Source organism: Temnothorax americanus, unplaced genomic scaffold (assembly GCF_048541705.1).
Source record: "Temnothorax americanus isolate GAGA-0224 unplaced genomic scaffold, ASM4854170v1 Scaffold78, whole genome shotgun sequence".
NCBI lineage: Eukaryota > Metazoa > Arthropoda > Insecta > Hymenoptera > Formicidae > Temnothorax > Temnothorax americanus.
Window position 1 is genome coordinate 576,344 of NW_027509801.1, and position 16,664 is coordinate 593,007.

A 16,664-nucleotide genomic window follows, 5' to 3' on the forward strand; every position below is an offset into this window, starting at 1 on the left:
ATGCCACATCGTGAAGCGGGCATCCTGTTCGTCAGCGGATTCGGCAGGTGGTTCGGCGGACCGTTCGAGGGGGTCATCCGGGACCGCGCTGTGCTCTGTGGCGGACACGAAGATGGGAGCATCATTCAGTAACAACGAGTCATCGGGAAACATGTCGGTTCAACACGCCCGAGGCGAGCGTAAGCAAGTACTGATGTCAACGGCTATTGTAAACATCGAATCAAATAATAACGATAATCAATTGCGTGTATTATTGGATAGTGCGAGCGAAGTCAACTTTATTACTTTAGCAGCGTGTAATAGATTGAACATAAAATTAGAAAGCGTATGCAAATCCATAAACGGTCTAAATAATATGAGTTGCGCGATAAAATACGGTTGTCAAATTTCGATGAAATCGCAAATGTCGAAGTTCGAGTTAAGCCTTTGTTGTTTGGTTGTCCCAAAAATAACCAAAAATTTGCCTTTGTTTTCCATTAAGATATCAAAATTGTCGATTCTAGAAAATCTAAAATTGGCAGACCCGTTCTTTTACAATCCATTACAGGTCATATTGACGCGCTCATAGGCGGAGAATTCTTCCTTCAATTGTTGGAAGCCGGTAAGATTGAACTCGGAAATAGTTTGCCGGCATTACAAAACACTAAGTTCGGTTGGATTGTGTCGGGCCCAGTACCACAACATCTGATCGCGAGTCGGACGACCAATCACCAACCTTCAAATAATCATGTATGTTTGGTTACGCAGCAAATATCATTAGACAATACTTTGCGGAAATTCTGGGAATTGGAAGAATACACCGATAATAACACAAGGTTGTCGAAGGAAGAACAGCACTGTGAGAATCATTTCGTAAACATAACAAAGCGAGACGCGTCCGGGCGGTTTGTCGTTCGACTGCCTTTCCGCGAAAACAGGGCTCAGCTCGGACAATCGAGAGACATCGCGATGAAGCGTTTAATTTGTTTGGAACGAAAATTTCAACGGGAACCGGAATTATACAAATTGTATTCCGAGTTTATGCGGGAATATATCGACTTGAATCATATGTCTAGGGTCACCGGGGACGCTCGAATACCGAATCCAGTCTATTTGCCGCACCATGGCGTTCTTCGTGAATCAAGCACAACTACCAAGCTGCGAGTGGTATTCAATGCGTCCTCGAAGACTACCTCGGGCATTTCATTGAACGATACGTTGATGAAGGGACCGAATCTACAGGATAGCATAATTAACATAATGTTGCGATTTCGTTTGCACGCCGTTGCGATCACGGCTGACTTGCGAAAAATGTATCGCCAGGTTTTAGTACACGAGGACGACCGCGATTATCAGAGAATTCTATGGCGTTTTTCCCCGATTGATCCAGTAGATGACTATTGGTTGAATACCGTGACTTATGGTCAAACTAGCGCTTCGCATCAAGCCATTAGCTCCGTGCAACAGCAAGCCAAAGAAGGGGCTAGCCGGTTTGAACTAGCATCGCAAATTCTACTAGAGGATTCTTATGTTGACGATATTATTACAGGAGCTGATAGCGAGCCCGAAGCTATTAAAGTAGTCTCACAATTGGAAAGTCTGTTACGCGAAGGGGGTTTTGAGACTCACAAATGGCGCTCAAATCGTGAGGGAGTTGTACCTGAGCCGCTTGCCGTCGATCGAGTCGAGGAGTCGTCGGTGTTGGAGATTGACGCAAGTGCCGTAAAGACATTGGGATTGGGTTGGCATCCCAAATCAGACATGTTTCAGTTTTCCATCGAGCCTATAACGAGTTCAGTTAAGACCAAGCGCGAGGTTTTGTCAATGATTTCTAAATTGCTCGATCCACTCGGGTTGATCGGACCCATTTTGACTCGAGCTAAGTTGATCATGCAAGGGACTTGGTTAGCGAGTCTGGGTTGGGATGAGCCGTTGACGGAGGATCTTCGTCAGGCATGGGAGGCTTATACGGAAGATTTACGAGAGGTTAGTACGATCCAAGTACCTCGCAGAGTAATTCGGAGTTCCAATGTAGTGCGCTTCATTCTACATGCATTTTGCGACGCATCTTTGAGGGCCTACGGGGCTTGTATTTACTTGCAAACAATCGACGCAGACGGCCATTCTAATTCTTTCTTATTATGTTCAAAGGCACGCGTTGCACCAGTTAAAAGTAGGACTATCACGCTGCCTAGGCTCGAGCTATGCGGTGCTGTGGTGCTTGTACATTTGGTGCAAGGCGTTAAGAAGGCTCTCAGGATAAAGTTCGATGAGGAGCACGCATGGAGCGACTCTAAGATAGTACTGGCGTGGATCGCCGGCGATCCATCGTGTCAGAAGTTATTTATATTGAATCGAACTGCTGAGATTCAGTCCATTCTTCCGTCGAGACATTGGCATCATGTAAACGGAAACGAGAACCCTGCGGATTTGATTTCGAGGGGTACAAGCTTGAAAATTTTGAGGCAGAGCAAAATCTGGTGGGAGGGCCCCGATTGGTTGTCACGTTCCGATGACTGCGAGCTACGTAAGATGAAAACGCTGAGTCTTACCGAAAAAAACGAGAAAACCATTTGGGCAGAACGGGTTTCCAGTACGCGCGTTTTCTTGAACGTTGGCATTCTAAGTGACGTTACGGAGTTCTTATTAAATAAATACTCTTCACTGTCAAAGATCGAACGCATTCTGGCTTGAATCGTTCGATTCGGCTTTAATGTTAGGAGGAATCGCGACAATCGTAATTTAGATTTTCTGACAATTGACGAGATTCGCCGCGCGCATCAGTTATTGATTGTAGCGGTGCAGAGAGTTCATTTTTGCGAGGAAATGTCAAGCCTATTGTCGGGGAAACAAATTCGATCTAGTAGCAAATTATTGTCGCTTAATCCGTTTGTGGATGAGAGAGGACATCTCAGGGTGGGCGGCAGAATTCAAAACTCTCAAGTGGCCTTTGAGAAGAAACATCCAATCATTCTACCATCCGATAGTAGATTCACGAGGTTGTTGTTCGAAAGGGAACATCGTAGACTATTGCATATAGGTCCACAGGCATTGTTGTATTCTATTCGAGAAAAATATTGGCCCTTCAAAGGGAAAATCATCGCCAGAAAAATCACACATGATTGCATAACTTGTTTCCGCAACAAGCCGAAACCATTATCGCAGATCATGGGTCAGTTGCCCGCAGATCGAGTCACCCCGACTCGTCCATTTTTCGTAATTGGCGTAGATTTTGCCGGGCCTATTACTACACTGGTTAATCGAAGCCGCGGAAGAAAAACCAACAAATCTTACATATCCTTATTTGTACGCTTCTCAACAAGAGCCGTCCATCTTGAGGCGGTCAGTGATCTTAGCACGGCTTCCTTTCTGGCAGCGCTTAGACGCTTTGTGGGACGTCGAGGTTGTCCGCAGCGCATTTATTGTGACAACGCTACTAATTTTGTAGGATCCAAAAATGAGCTCCGTGCGATATATCGTCTACTCAAAAATGGGAAGCCAGACGTAAACGAGTTTTGCATTTCACACAACATAGAGTGGAAGTTTATCCCACCATCGTCACCTCACATGGGGGGGGGGGGGTTGTGGGAAGATGGGGTAAAATCATGCAAATTTCACTTAAAACGCGTTTGGAGAAAGTCTTCTGACGTTTGAAGAATTGGCTACCGTGTTGACACAAATTGAAGCATGTCTGAACTCGCGTCCGATTTGCCGGTTGCCGTCCGCGGCAGACGATTTACAACCTCTAACACCGGGACATTTTCTAGCAGGTGATTTAATGATCGCTCTTCCAGATGCTGACGTAACCGATATTTCTTTAAATCGACTCGATCGCTGGCAAGCGGTTCAGAGAATCGCGCAAGATTTTTGGAAGCGATGGAGTCGAGAATATTTGACGTCACTGCAAGGCAGAACGAAATGGACGTCTGAGCGAGACAATTTAGCCATTAACGATGTTGTCTTGATACAAGATAACAATGCGCCTCCATTAAGGTGGAAATTAGGAAAAGTAATCCAGGTTTACGAGGATACCGACGAAAGGGTGCGTGTTGCAACCCTTAAAACTGCTAATGGAATTTGTAAGCGTAGCGTAAACAAATTGTGTAGACTCCCGTTAACCGATGCGTTGCCTGCGATATCTGCAATCAAGCGTTAGGATTAATTGTTATTAATGGTGGGCGGGATGTATATGTATTTGTAATGATTAGTGCCGCACGGCCGCATCACGCGTGAGCCTCGAGTGTAAACTGTCGAACCTGGAAGGGGAGACACCCGAATCCGCGGTATACAAGACCGCGGCAGTCAGTCGCTCTAACAACCGCCAAGTTTATCGATCGCTCGGAGTTTGCCCAGTCACTAACTATTATTTAATTCCTTCTTGCACATAGATTATATTGAAACGTGGAGAGCCTTTAAGTAAGGTTGATGTCCAAAACGCGTGAACTGTACAAACGATTTTACAAATGACAAGTGCCCCCCTATCGCGGTACGCGCGACCGGTACGCATCGTGCTCGAATAATTGTACTCCTATCATCTAATAAAATTCTGTTACCAGCATTCGCATTGTACGTTCATTGGTAATAACATTTGTTAAGATTATTATTTTCATTTTTATTATTTAATATTATACATTTTTTTTTTGGTACATTCTTATTTTTTTCACCAGTATGTGAAGACTTGATTGACAATTTTTCTGAATTATATTTATTATCCTTATTAGAAAGAAAATTTTCTTCAAATAAAGTCTTCACACTTGCTATTAGTATCTCACTTTGCTCGTTTAATCCAATAAAAATAGGGTTATGGTCTGAGAAAAAAGTTTCGTGTACTCCAGCAGTGTAATTAAGTATTCGATCAGATATAAATATTACATCGATTTGCGTATTAAAATTTGTAGTTAAAACGTGTGTTGAAAGGGCACTTTTAAAATTTAATTTTTCTAAATGTTTTTCTAAAAATCCTCCATCATTATACGAATCGTAGTTAAAATCACCTATTACAATCTTTTCATTACCTAATGATTTGCTTAAAATATTACTTAATTCATAGGTAAATACTGTATTAGTTACTGATGGTGACTTATAACCTGTAATGATTTGTACTTCATTTACAGTTAGAAGTATTAAATCAATATGTCGATGTTGTCCATTTATTGTTTCATCTTTTTGTATATGTCCATTAATATTTCCGTTCAGTTTTTTTTTTATAAAACATATTATTCCTCTTGTTGATCGTTTGTCATAATTATCTGAACGGAAAATAATATTAAATCCTTCTAATGTAAAATTATCTTTTGCTATTGTTCGTGTTTCTGAAAAAATTAAGAGGTCAGCTTGTTTACACCATTTATCATTTATCACAATTTATATTAGTAATATTTTGATTCAAAGATCGTACGTTCTGGTATATAATTTTTATTATATTTCCTTTTATAACTTTTGAGTACGCTAATTCAAGAATTTTTTCTTGTTTAAGTCTTTTTATTTCCAATTCCAAAAAATTTTTTGGGGATGGTTTTTTTGGAGGTATAAAATGACCCAAAATGTATAAATTTGATATTTTAGTTACTCTACTTAGTGCTACGTACGACATTGATCTCGTCATACGATAATTATTTCTCAGATCAATGCATACTTTCTCATAAGTTTGGCCTTGGCTTTTATGAATTGTTAAAGCTTCAGCAGGCATAATTGGGAACTGTTCTCTTATAATTTGGTACCCCATTCTATCATTAACATTCAATATGACAGAAATTCGTGATAAAGGAACTAAACACATTTCCATACAATTTTCACTCATATACTTTATGTATGGTCGTCTTTGCTCAACACCAACCTTATCATAAAGGAAATCTAGCCATATTTTAACTGGTTCTACGGTACCTGGTTTAAATGTTATATACTTCAAAATTCCACAGGCTCCATTAACTAGGCCATCTGCAATATCTACATTATTGGTTATCATATAGTTGATTCCAATTTTTAATGTGATTTTAGAATCTAAACCACTACATTCTGTTCTTTTTTTATTTTTTAATGATGTTAGCAGTTTATTTCTTGTTTTACTATTTACTTTTCCTAAAATTGAGTCTTATAAATTCATAAGCGATTCCATCTTTTAAATCTATCTTCAATTTATTATAAATATCCACCGAACGATTGTCAGCATATAACCTTACGGCGTCTATAGGGATGTTATTTTCTGTCGTTTCTCTTGATCTTATTAGATCAATATTGTTTTCAGACATTGTTCCTCTCGCAAGATTGTTAAGTGCTTCAATAAAATTTTTATCTTCTTTTTGTCTCATTATTTCCGTTAATTCAAATAATTCAAATTCGCTCCATAATACATTTTCTGCAAAAACGCTTAACATGCTTGATTTAGGTGGGAGATATATCGAAGTATCCATAACCGGTGGTAATTGATAAAGATCTCCTACCATCAAAACAGAAACCCCACCAAAGCTTCTGTCTCGACCCATTATTTGTCTTAATCGTGTATCAATTCGACTAAACATCGTACTAACTACCATCGATATTTCATCTATAATTAATAATTTTAATTCAAATAAATTTTCTTGTATAGTATTAGCCACATCTTCTGACAATTCTGGCATTTGTCCTCCGTATTGTGTTACTGTCAAAGCAAAACTTGTGTGCAACGTTGTTCCACCTATTAAAAATGCTGCTTTGCCAGAGGGTGCACATAATAATACTTTCATTTTATTATTATTTTCACCAGGCATATCATCAAAGTAATTCAGCAATACTTGATAAATCGCATTAATCACAGTGCTTTTTCCCACACCAGCAGATCCGCTTAAAAATAGTCTAATTGGTAACTTTCCAGTCTTGAAACATTGTAAAACATGCATTGTAATTTCTCGTTTTTATCATTTAATTCGCGAAGTATATTCATCATTTCTTCTTTTGTAACTTTAGATGGACTACTTATTTTCCTTTTATTTTTATTTAAGCCATCTGCAATACCAGTTTGAGTAAATACATCTACCTCTTGCTCCTTTTCTACATTTGTTTTTATAAAAGATTCTACTTCTTCATCTTCAATATCTTGCTGATCTTTTTGTGCTTGATCTAATGCATCGTTAATTTCTGCATCACCTACAACTGAGTATTTCTTTCTATTCTCTTCTATTTTTTGAATATTTTCTATGTAAATATTTGCTCACAATCTTGTGTCTCTACATTGTTTAATTCATTTTTCCATGGTAAAAATAATAAAACCTGTTCTCTGAAATAATTGTATCAATCTTGTTGCAATTTATATCGATTAAATTTAATAATTTTCAATTTATTTCGTTGTTTAATTTTACCGTCTTCACTATAATCATCATCGCTATCACTTTCATTTTATTAATGGATTTTTATCGTCGTAGTGACAAGTAATAATTTTATTAATCCACTTTATTAACTTTTCATTTTCGTTATCATTTTCTTCATTATAAATTGGAGCATTTTTGCAATATAAAAGATTATGCGTATGAACTGATCCTCTAGCTTAGAATTCTCTTCTCTGAAAATAATCAACAACGTAATTTTCTCCAAATGGACCATGTTCATTTTGCAATATCGTCATAATCTGATTAAATCTTTCTTCTATATATCGTACACACGTTACCGGATCTTCTCTGATCAACTTAGTTTTCTCTGCCATATCCAAATTTATAGCATCATAAATGCTAATGTTTATATTTTCTTGTAATTTGTATAAAATTTTTAATAATTCAGGATTTTTGTGTTCACATGCAGAAAAGGTAATAAACAATGTTGGAACTCCACATTGTCTAATCATACCAAATAAATGCTTCTTTTTGCTTTCCCAATATAATGGTGACGACCTCACTTGTTTCAAAAATCTATATCTATCGTCATGACGGATATAATCATTTAAAAAATTCTGATCTTTAATTTTTTTAGCAGTTAAGTTTTCATTTCTTTTCACTCTCCTTAAGCAAATATTTAAATTTGACATTACTGATCTTTCCAATTTTTGTTTAACCATAAATAAAATCCTTGTAGGTTGACACGATCTTCTATCTCTATGTCTAACTTCAAATTTAATTCTTTCAAAGTATGACAATTTTTTTTTTATCCAAAATTTCTTCTCCATAAATTTTTGGAAAGCATAATTCATCAATATTTTCCGTTAAATGCCAAGGTACTGGAAATTTGTTTTGTCCCGGTGCTGTAATTGATATATTTTCAGATATTTCTTTATTCCTATCTATAATGAGAACTTCGTCAATTGGTTCAAAAAAAACCGATTTTTCAGAATCTGAATTATCGTTGTGTTTTTCTAATTTTAATCGATTTGTTGTATTCATGCAACTATGGCACTTATCATTATTATCTACAATAAAATTCAACTCTGCATTAAAATTTTTGTTATACTTTTTAAAGAATTCATCGTCAATTTTTATATTGTTTTTTTATATACAAAGGAGTATATTGTAAATATTCCAAAGCTTCACAAATTTTAGCTGGTTGTATGGTTTCATACATATAATCAGACTTGTGTTCCAGGTTCCTTTTTAGCTTTATCTGTTGTCACGACTTTTTGCACTCCCGGACCGCTCCGGGACGTGAGCCGGATCAAAAGGACTTAGGAGAGCGGGATGGTTGGCCTCTCCAGTGATTTCCTCGCACCTCCGATACTCCACGAAATGTTCCGAATGTTAGACGCGTACCTTCGCGTCCACGAAATCGCGAAAACCTAAACGAGACGCAAGACGAAGTGTGGAGGTGCGTGGAATCGGCTAGCTTGACCTAATCACAGGCGGGGTTAATGAAGGGCGGCGCGGTACTCGGCGGGGTGACACGTTAATTTCATACTCAGTCAGATAACAAAGAATATAGCATTTATTGAGTACTGGTTGTCAAGAAAATAACAGCGTTTATCCAACCGGCTTCGATCAAACACAAGCTAATTTCGATAAATAAATCAAGAATAGCCGGTGGCGGGGTGTCGAGATTCATTTAACAGAACTAATATTACTGCGGACGCGAGACACCCACGGAGTATTAATTGGGTCTCTAATAAACCCGCTGAAGGTTCTATTCTCCAACAATTAATAATATGATATGAATAATATGAATAATAATAAGACGCTTAATATCACTCACGAGAGTGAGGTTCAACACAAAATGTCGCGAAATAAGGGTACGTCACGCTTGGATTGCGTGGAAACCACGTCCGGGACCGTACGAAAACTCTGTCGCAATGGTATCTTACGGACGCGAGATATTTGGCTCGGGCGCACGGGAAGGCGCCGAGTCATTTAACCAAGCCAGTCACGATATCGCTAATAATGTTGGGCGCCAGGTGTGGAGAAGGCCACACCACCTTTGACTCGAAGTGCGCTTCTAATATCCACGGAACGCCAGGAAGAACTACGCAATTAACATCTAAACGCACGAAGCGTGTGAACGCCGGTACTTTATTAACGCGAGTATAGGACGCAGCGCAAGTAATACCGGACGCAAAGTTTCTCAACGCGAGAGCACAATTCTCAGCCCGTAATAACGAGATCCGAACACCGATCGATACGCTAACACCGACGCTCGAACACCAGAATTTCCCGGCGCGAAGAAACGGTACGCAATTGACGAATTACCGGCCCGTATGCGGCCGTACACCAAGGTCGCGAAGACAACGCAATATACTCGCTACATCGAACGCATCAACGCCTATCGCGATCTCCAGGGATTCGCCACAACGCTGGTACCACGGTTCCGCGGCCACGATACCATCCCGAGGCCCTTCGCTCTCGTTATCGATCGCGAAATTACACTCAATCTTAACGTACGTTATCCCGAGCGAGAGCGTGTACCGGAGGGCGGTGTCGTGGCTTTACATATCGCGATTTACGGGCAACCTCACCGGGAATACGCCTCCTCCTGGGCTCCTCGCCGTCGCCTTCCACCACGATCCTCGATCCTCCATACGAATATCGAAATACCCGACTCGGGGTGGCTATCGCGTATCTTACAAAACGATTCTCGCCGACGGACGACCAGAGAGTGAAAACGCTAGACCCGCTCGATTGCGGAATCGATACGGTACCCCTTCCTGAGGGGCGCGCGAGCCAATCGGGCGCGAGCTTGCAAGCCCGCGGTATCCCGGCGCAGTGCTGTCGATACGAGATCCTTCGGGGGCGTGCAGTGGTCCCTCGGCGGCGTGCGACTCCTCAATTCGGTCCTTAGCAGCGGACGGAATTCGGTCCTCGCCGGTGTGCCTCCGGTTTGACCCTGGGGCGGTGATCAGTCACCCCGTAGGTCGATGTTTTGTAGAGACCATTTGCTGAAGCCGGGTGTTCACCCATGCGCTTGGGACCCCGCTATCGGCGGCCTCGTCCGTCGCTGCCGCACGTGCCGCCCGCCTGCCGCACTGCTCTCGCCAGCCCGCAATCTCTGCTGTTTCCGCGTTTGCCACCCCTCCCGGGTCATCGATCGTCCTTGATTTTCCTCGCCACGTACTCCCTCGAAGGTTTGCCGTGGTGTGGGTGAGGTGCCGCGCGTATTACATTGCAAAAAAAAGAACGTCATCAGAACGTGGAAACGCAATTAATTACGACCCCTGGAGATCTCGCCGTTGCCTCCCTGGTCCGTCCCTGGGCGCGAAATTCCGCGTCTTGTGACGGCGGCGGGGCGCCGCGACGATGCGGCGAGCCGCAACGTCACACTGTATAGTCGACATTTCATCAAAACTTCTAGGTAAAATATTTATTATCTCATTGATTTCAACCGGAATATTCACAATACTTCCTTTTAATGATAATTGTGGGTTAATAGCAAACGGTTGTAATGCTTTTATTTGCATAAATGGTATATATGGTGATACCATTCTTTCTTCAACCGCTGTCAAATCTGTTACGACCTTTGGCACATTATTAAACCTTAAATCTTCGTTTGCTGTTGTTTTTGGAAGCTGTCCTAATGTGATATATCTTTTACAAGTCTTACAAATATATTCCGATGAGTATTGATAATTTTATTAATGAATTCATCAATATCCATCCGTGTGCAAATCAACTTATTTCGTATTTTGGTAATACTAAAATGCTTTACAGATTAAAAAAAAAACAAATTTTCACAACACACATACTATATCTGGTCCAAATTTTCTGTTTTTTTTTTAATTTTATTATTAATACATTATGATAATATTCAGTATTTTTAATGCCACTATTTATTTTGTTCCGAACAGAATTGCTGTAGTTTTCTCTATGTTTGAAAAAATCATCTAATCTTAACAATCTTTTACGTTCAATATCAAAAATTCTTTCATTTGCGTTGTAGTTAAGATCTTCCCGTAACGTGCGCAAAACTTGTATTCTATCTCTATTTTTTATTTGCTCATTTATCTGGTAACTTGTATTTTTTCTTTTAACTTTCATTTTTTCTACATTTTTCTCCCTTTCCGATTCTTTATATAATTGTTCTTTTCGAATGACTTTCATTCTTTGTAAATTTTTGTCTCTCTCTGCTTCTTTAAACACTTGATTTTGACGTTTATTTATTATTTTTTGCTGATTCCAGTCTCTTTTTTTCTTTTTATACATAGGTTCTTGACGTATTTGCGTCATGCGTTGTCTGTTTTTTTTGTCTTTTGGTTTCCTTGTATGACAAAGGATCGTATTCGTATTCTTTTTATGCATTCTACTGCTTTTCCTCTTTCTTTACTTTGTTGTTGTATATTTTCTTTTATCATATTTTCAATTTCATCATTCTTTATATCACTGTCATTTGTTATTTTTTTTATCAATAACATTTTGCGTATTGTCTTTATTAGTCGAAAAACAATCATATTCACGTTTACGTTTCATGTTTGTCTTTTGTTTTTTTTCTTTATATTTTTTATCAGATCGTAATTTACGCATCAAAAGTTTATTGTCATTATTTTTTGAATTTACACTTTTTTTTTAATTTTGGCATTTTAATAGTTAAAAATGTTTTAGTTGTTTTTTTTACCAAATATTTTTTTTTATTATGCTAGTTCGCCTTGCGCAAAGCAGCCGATTTTTACAGGCGCAGAGCAGCCTTTTAAGAACGCAAAGCAGCCGATTTTTACAGGCGCAGAGCAGCCTTCTAAGGGCGCAAAGCAGCCTTCTAAGGGCGCAAAGCAGCCGATTTTTACAGGCGCAGAGCAGCCTTGTAAGGGCGCAAAGCAGCCTTCTAAGGGCGCAAAACAGCCGATTTTTACAGGCGCAGAGCAGCCTTCTAAGGTCGCAAAGCAGCCAATTTTTACAGGCGCAGAGCAGCCTTCTGTATATGAATATATCTAAAAGTAAATGTAATAGAAAGACAAAGGGAAAAAAAGAAAGAAATATTACAGAGAAAAATACAATAGAAAAGTATAGAGAGAAGTACAAAGTTTCAATATATTTAAAAGTAAGTGAATTGGAAAAAGAGAAGGAAAGAGAAAAAAAGAAATATTACAGAGAAAAGTACAAAGAGAAGTACAGACAGAAGTACAGAAGAAAGTATAAAAAGAATTACAAAGAGAGAAAGAAACAGAGACTTACTTCTGCAGGTCGCTATGAGAATAACCTAAAACAAATATATATCAATTTTTTTTTAATGCTTAAATGCAAAGAGAAAGAAAGAAATATTACAGAGAAAAGTACAATATGAGCAATCAAAGTCAAAATGTTCATTTCTTATTCAATCCGCAAGAATTCAATTTAAAAAAAAATTTTTTGCAATGAAAACCAAGTTTTTACGTTAGAAAATTGAAAATTTTTGCAGTTTTTTGTGTGCACGTAACAGGCCCACAAAGTGAGAGAAAGATTTTTTATTTTGTCAAACTTATAGTTCTTTATATATAAAAATTACCAAACTCACAGAAACTAATTTAAGTTGGCTCTAATCGATCGTGTTTGCTACAACTTTTGCAAATTTTGAGATAACGGGCTGAATTTTTTTTAATTGATAGAGTATTATTTAAGGAAGGTTGGTATTGAATTTGGCAATGATCGGTAAAAAAGTTTTTTTTAAAAAAATTTTGGAATTTTTTTTAGAAATGTTCGTGTTTGCTATAACTTTTTCAAATTTTGAAATCACAATAAAAAATAAATTATTAGAAAACATTAAATATATATGTATAAGAATATTTATCTATACATTATATTCTAATTCTTTATGATTTCTAAAACATAGATACTATTAGTTAATTGTTTGAAAAATATCTGCTCATTTTTTGACATTTATCAGAGAATTCAAAATTTTTTCAAAATCAGATTATTAATATTTTCTTAAATAAATTTCCACATTTTTTATTGCATATTCTTGTAGCCCTTGTTTCAATTTAATTATTGGTATTCAAATTTTTATGGTATTTAATTATTGTAACCTTTGCTAAAAATTTTATAGAGAGTTAAAAGTAAAGAAAAACAGTTTTTCGCGAATATCTCTTTATTTATTAGTCCTACGGAAAAAATGGTTTTACAAAATTTGTAGCTTATAAAATTCTCTACAAAATTAAATGAAAAAAGGCAATAAATGCATGTAACAATTTGTTAAAACCATCGAATTTTCAAAAATTATCATATAATAACGAACAAAATTGCATTAAGAAGCTGAAAGTTTCTACTTTTCAACGATTCTTTGATCATTTCTGTACGATGATTCGTTCAAAAAATATGACATTTTTTGTACGCGCGTGCGACGCTTCAATTTATTTGACGTCTGTCAGCGCGCTCCGTACCGTGCAGCGTATATCTTGCAAAATTTATTACGTGAAAAATATTTTTTTTACAAAAAAAACTTATAGAACACATTTTGTAGAGAATTTTATAAGCTGCAAATTTTGTAATAGGACTGAATAAATAAAGAAATATTCGCAAAAAACTGTTTTTTTTATCTTTGACCCTCTGTAAAATTTTTAGCAGGGTCACATCGATGAAGACTAATATATTTTTTTAACGACGAAATATATGAACCTTTGATTGCATATAAAGTTGGCTCTAATTAACCAAATTTAAAAAATATATATTTATATATATATAGGGGTAGAAAATAAATTGACGAAATATATCTGTGTACTTGTTCGAACATTGATAATATTTAATACTTTTTCTTCTGCACATTATGCTACTGCATTGTTTATCGAACGTTATCGCGTTTACTCTGCATGTATGGCCTTTAGACAACAAACAATCAACAGATATTAATAAATATTAATAAATAATAGTATCCTTATTTTCGTTTTATAACTGAAAAAAAGTCTACAAATGATTAAATAAATAAAGATGTAAAATTTGCATTTTATATCTTATTGCAATTTTTTTTGTCTATGTGCATATTACTATTTAACATGACCATTTTTTTTTACATTTTTAAGGATAGCTTGAAGAAAAAAAATATTTACCTTTAATAGTAAATTGTAAATTGTAATTATTCGTACTCCATAAACACAATTCGCCATCTTATGTACCAGATATCAACATACGTCTCTGTAATCAGTACAAGAATTTATTCAATTTATATATTTTTTGCACTACAATAACATATAAAAGCGATACTTTACCTCGATATATTAATAATTTTTAAGAAGTGTATTCAAGCCAAACTTTTGCAGTACAATCCCACGATCCAGATATAATCACCCGATAAGTAGAACTCTACACTAGACACGACACAACAGCTTTGTGTCCTTGCAGGACATCAATTACTCTGCCAAATTTTTTGCAGTGCAATTCCACGATCCAGATATAATCACTCGATGAGTAGAATTTTACACTAGACTCGACACAACATCTTCGTGTCCTTGTAGGACATCAATTACTCTGCCAAATTCGATGTCATAAAATATATTCTTTAAAAAAATACAGTTTAAAGTTTACAAGACTATATGGAATTTTTCATATAAGATATAGAAGATATCCGCATAAGATATAGAAGATTACGCATCCACAACCATTAACCAAATAGATCACGATAATACCATATTTCAGTCGATAATCCTAGTTCGATAATCGTATATGGATAATACGTACTATCGATTTTATAAGAAGGGAAGTTGTGCATATTGCCGTGAAAAATAAAAAACTATCTACTATCGCGAAAAATACGAAAAGGAAAAGTCCGCATTTTTCAATCCCAGAATGCCCCCTGCTATCCGTCCATTGGTACAAGGAGTTGTTAGGCGGACCATCAACCCCGCGATCCCCGCTGCGGGAGCGAGAGGAAACACCTCTGGCGCAAAACCCGCCGCCTCGACCATGGAGGATAGACTGGCGAAACTGCTAGTCCTCTCCATCGAGGAGAAGGTGAAGAGGATGAGCGATCAGTTGATGACACACGTCAACCAGATGATCGCCCTGCTCGCACCTAAGGGAGAAACAGCCCCTCCCCAGAAAACCGCGAAACCGTCCCTTCAGGCGCGCGTGGCTGATGTTCGGGATCAGAGCGCGGGGGGGAAGCCCGCGGACAGAAATGAGAAGACCCCCGGAAAGAAGGGGAAGAAAAAAAAAAGAAGGGCAAGACGGGGACACAGGTGCAGTCCGCTCCTACAATGGCTGCATCTGTCGAAGCGCGGACACAGAGACCGGGACCCTCGGGTGCTCTCGCTATAGAAGGGGCGTTGCAGAAGCACCCCGGGTCAACGGGGACTAGAGCGAGAGAGCCCCCCTCTGTGGTTACCGGGAACGGTTGGGCTCAGGTCGTTGGACGCAAGGTTCAAAAAGCCGTGAAACCCGCTCTCTCGCCCGGGGCGGCTGCGCCGTCAGGCGGGACTCGGCCCGTGAGACCTCTGGTTGGAAATACCAGGGTCGGGACAAGCCAAGGGAAAAAGAGGAGGAAAGATGCGTCCCTCCCCTCTCCACCCCAGTCCGCAAAGGACGTTAAGAAGAGGAGAAGAGCGCCGCGCACCGCGGCGGTCACGTTAACGTGTCCGCCGGACGACTACACGGAGTGCATGGCGCTGGCCCGTCAGCGTATCGTGCTGGCGGACCTGGGTATTACTAAGACGCCGAATGTCAGGCGGACTGCGACTGGGGGTATCAGCCTGGAGCTATCCGGCCAGGGTAGTTCCGAGAAGGCTGACGCTCTGGCCGCGAGGATGGCGGACGTACTCGCGGAGAGAGAGGGGGTTAGGGTTGGTCGCCCTGTGACATCAGCTGATCTTTGCTTGACTAACTTCGAGGAGTCGGTGCTGGAGGGCGAGATTAGGCACGCAGTGGCAACGAACGGCGGGACGCCGCCGGTGGGCGTGCATGTTGGGCCCATACGTAAGGGGCCCAACGGTTTGTGCACTGTAGTGGTGCGGTGCCCACTCGCCGCTGCCAACACAATTGCCTGCATGGGGCGTTTAACGCTGGGGTGGTCCTCGGCTCGGGTGGCAATGCTGGAGAGAAGGCCTCTCTAATGCTTCCGCTGCCTTAAACTGAGACACACCAGGGCGACCTGCCCTAGCGAGGTGGACCGCACCGGCATGTGTTACCGGTGTGGCGAAACCGGGCATCCTACACGTGTCTGCCAGGCCCCTGTGAGATGCGCCGTATGCGCGGGAAAAGGTCTTCCCCAGGACCATAGGGTCGGGGGTCCCGCGTGCACTGGGTGCAAAAACAAGGCTCGCCGCGCGCAGAAAGGAAAGGGCGGACCGCCCCCCCCCCCCGACATGCGACCCCGCACGGTCGACCGCCGGTGCCAAAACCAGGGCCAGG

At 39.5% G+C, this 16,664-nt stretch overlaps 1 protein-coding gene across 1 annotated transcript; it reads left to right on the forward strand.

The window, feature by feature from the left end:
• LOC143906938 (uncharacterized) lies at positions 1-15,249 on the forward strand. Its single transcript, XM_077423322.1, has 5 exons — positions 1-128; positions 504-1,965; positions 2,131-2,506; positions 11,996-12,286; positions 15,104-15,249. The coding sequence occupies exons 1-5, from the start codon at positions 1-3 to the stop codon at positions 15,247-15,249; spliced, it is 2,403 nt and encodes an 800-aa protein (XP_077279448.1).
• Positions 15,250-16,664: the final 1,415 nt, after the last annotated feature.

Coding starts and splice junctions, on each gene's coding strand:
- LOC143906938 (XM_077423322.1), top strand. CDS start 1: ATGCCACATCGTGAAGCGGGCATCCTGTTCGTCAGCGGATTCGGCAGG. Junction 1,966..2,130: donor ATACGGAAGATTTACGAGAG/GTTAGTACGATC, acceptor TTATGTTCAAAG/GCACGCGTTGCACCAGTTAA. Junction 2,507..11,995: donor TTCCGATGACTGCGAGCTAC/GTAAGATGAAAA, acceptor TTATTATGCTAG/TTCGCCTTGCGCAAAGCAGC.